The sequence below is a fragment of the Microtus pennsylvanicus genome, chromosome X, assembly GCF_037038515.1.
Source record: "Microtus pennsylvanicus isolate mMicPen1 chromosome X, mMicPen1.hap1, whole genome shotgun sequence".
NCBI classification, from domain to species: Eukaryota; Metazoa; Chordata; class Mammalia; order Rodentia; family Cricetidae; genus Microtus; species Microtus pennsylvanicus.
In genome coordinates this window covers 22,500,972-22,503,115 of record NC_134601.1, presented here as the reverse complement: position 1 = coordinate 22,503,115, position 2,144 = coordinate 22,500,972, and the positions used below count along the sequence as shown (strand labels likewise).

General features: G+C 52.8%; 1 protein-coding gene across 3 annotated transcripts in view; it reads right to left on the bottom strand.

The window, feature by feature from the left end:
* Diaph2 (diaphanous related formin 2) overlaps positions 1–1,935 on the bottom strand; it is a 736,918-nt gene extending 734,983 nt beyond the window's left edge. For 2 of the 3 annotated variants that reach the window (XM_075958584.1, XM_075958587.1), the window contains exon 1: positions 1,408–1,935. In XM_075958584.1, the coding sequence (XP_075814699.1) occupies positions 1,408–1,539 (132 nt within the window). In that variant the 5' untranslated portion in view covers positions 1,540–1,935. The remainder of the gene's footprint in view (positions 1–1,407) is intronic. The other variant, XM_075958586.1, reaches the window with a different exon arrangement.
* Between the last annotated feature and the right edge of the window lie 209 nt (positions 1,936–2,144).

Below are 2,144 nucleotides of genomic sequence, written 5' to 3'. Positions count from 1 at the left end.
ACAAAACAAAAACAAGTTAGATTCATTCAACTCTAGAAATACACTCAGAACTGTTTTCTCGAACTCATTATGGTGCAGACACTCATTATGACTGTGTTAGTCAGTACAGAGAGTCAAAAAGGCTGTGACTCCATTTCCTTATTTGTAAACGTGGGGGTAATGGAACACATTAAGCAAGTGATTTGAATGGATTCTCGGGTTTGAATGGAATTGATGAGATTTTAAGTTTACAATATTAATCTAGCACAAGTCCTTTCCCACATAATGGATATGTCCTAATGTCCGACCCCTGTTTTCCTGTATCGACAGTCTGTAATAGGAAAGCAAATAGGAGCCAAAAGAGAAGTGCAAGTCCAGACCAAATGGCCAGATGCCACAGGAAATAGTTTGAGTTGCATGTCACTGTCTCACCCTCTCTTCTATTATAATCAAGTTGTTGCTTACAGCTGGAATATAGACATGCAACATGTGGTTTGTGCTTGGGATGCGGACTGGGAATCTTCTGTTTCAAAAGGCTCATGAGAGGCTGAAAAGTTTATTTGCTGAATCTGTGCTGGAAACCCCTTTCTCCATATTCCACTGAAATGAGAAAGTTTACAAAAAAGAGGAACCCTTTTAACCGATGAGCTGAAGAAACCCCAGTATTTCTCAACCCAATACGAGGCCCTGTAGATCGCATGTCTTTTAGCAGGAAATGAACTACAGCTACTGGTCCACACGGTCAGGACTGTCAGACACATACAGGGCATATAACTGCTTTTGAGCATTCTCAACCAAGTGGAAACACTGTGTCGGAATAGTCGGGGGTGGAAGACCTCGCCTAGTGCCCAAATCCCAAGCTCGCTCCCCTCAAGCCACAAGGTTCCAAGGAAATGTTTCTCGGGCGAGCACATGGTGGGGGGAACGCACGCAGGCAGGCGCCTCTTCCTTGGATTTCTGGCAAAGTCGAAGGACCTGGAACCTATGTTGTGCTTCTCTTGATTTAAGTAGCTACGAGTGGGCTCCGATGTGTTCGAAACGGAGAGGAAGGAGGTTTCCCTTGCCCTGGACCCCAAGTGTTAAGAGGCCAAACAGCAACTGACAAGAGGTAGGAGGGAAATGGAATCCCGCAAAGAAGGTTCGCGCCCACAAGTTACACAAACAGCCCTATCCAGTACTCTAGGACACGACGAGGGGTGTCCCCAAGTCGGGGTGGGGCCTTTCTCCTTCGCAAACTGACACGAGAGAGGGCCGGGTTAAGAGGAGAAAGGGTGCTCTTCCGCCCCCACGCCGTCTCCGTTCCCCGAGTTGCGCGGCGAGACCACGGTTGCAGCTGGGAGGGGGGCCCGGGTGCCCCGCGTGTTCCACGGCAGGACGATTCGGGGCTCTCGGGTCCCCGAGACCGGCTGGGGTTGCGGGAGCACTTACCAATTTGGGTTTGTTTTTCGTTTCCTCTTCGTTGGCGGCCCGGTTCCCCGCGCTCCGCTTGTTGCTCCGGCCCACGCCGGGTTCCTCGCCGCCGCCTCCAGCTCCCGACGCCGCCGCCCCGAACTGCTCCATCTTTCTCTGGCCCTGTCACCTGCCGCCCTGGAACCCCACGTCTCCTCAAGGGCAAAAGCCCCTCGGAGCGCTCCGGATGTCCCGCGTCCACAGAAAGAGAGGGTTGCCCGCCAAGAGCCGCTCCCAGGCCCCCGAGTCTCCCCAATCTCAGGCTACCCCGACGCAACCACTCCAGTGCTAGCACTCAGAGCTGGGGCAAGCCCTGCCCCTAAGCAGCTGCAATCACCACGGTCGCCTCCGCCCTCAGGGCGGTGTTTAGGGTGGAGGAAAAGTAAGTGCCTATCTCTTTAAGACGGCCTCAACACACGTGATTCATCAAAGTGCCCGCTGTCGGTTGCCCGGGCCAGCGCCTCAGAAAGCCTCTTCCTACTCCTGGTGCTGAGCTGCCGGGCTACTGAGCATGCCCGGAGCGGCGACTGGAGCCTAGCAGAGGACATTCTGCTGTGGTTAAGCACTGATTTCACTTCCTGATTGGCCTAGCACCAAATGGAAGAGAACTATTCTAGACGGATAAAGGGGAGCCCATTTTAGAGATTGGGAAACTGAGTGAGGAGGATTCTCATTTGCATTTTACTGAGGAGGCCTACTGAGTCTCAAGCTTTCAC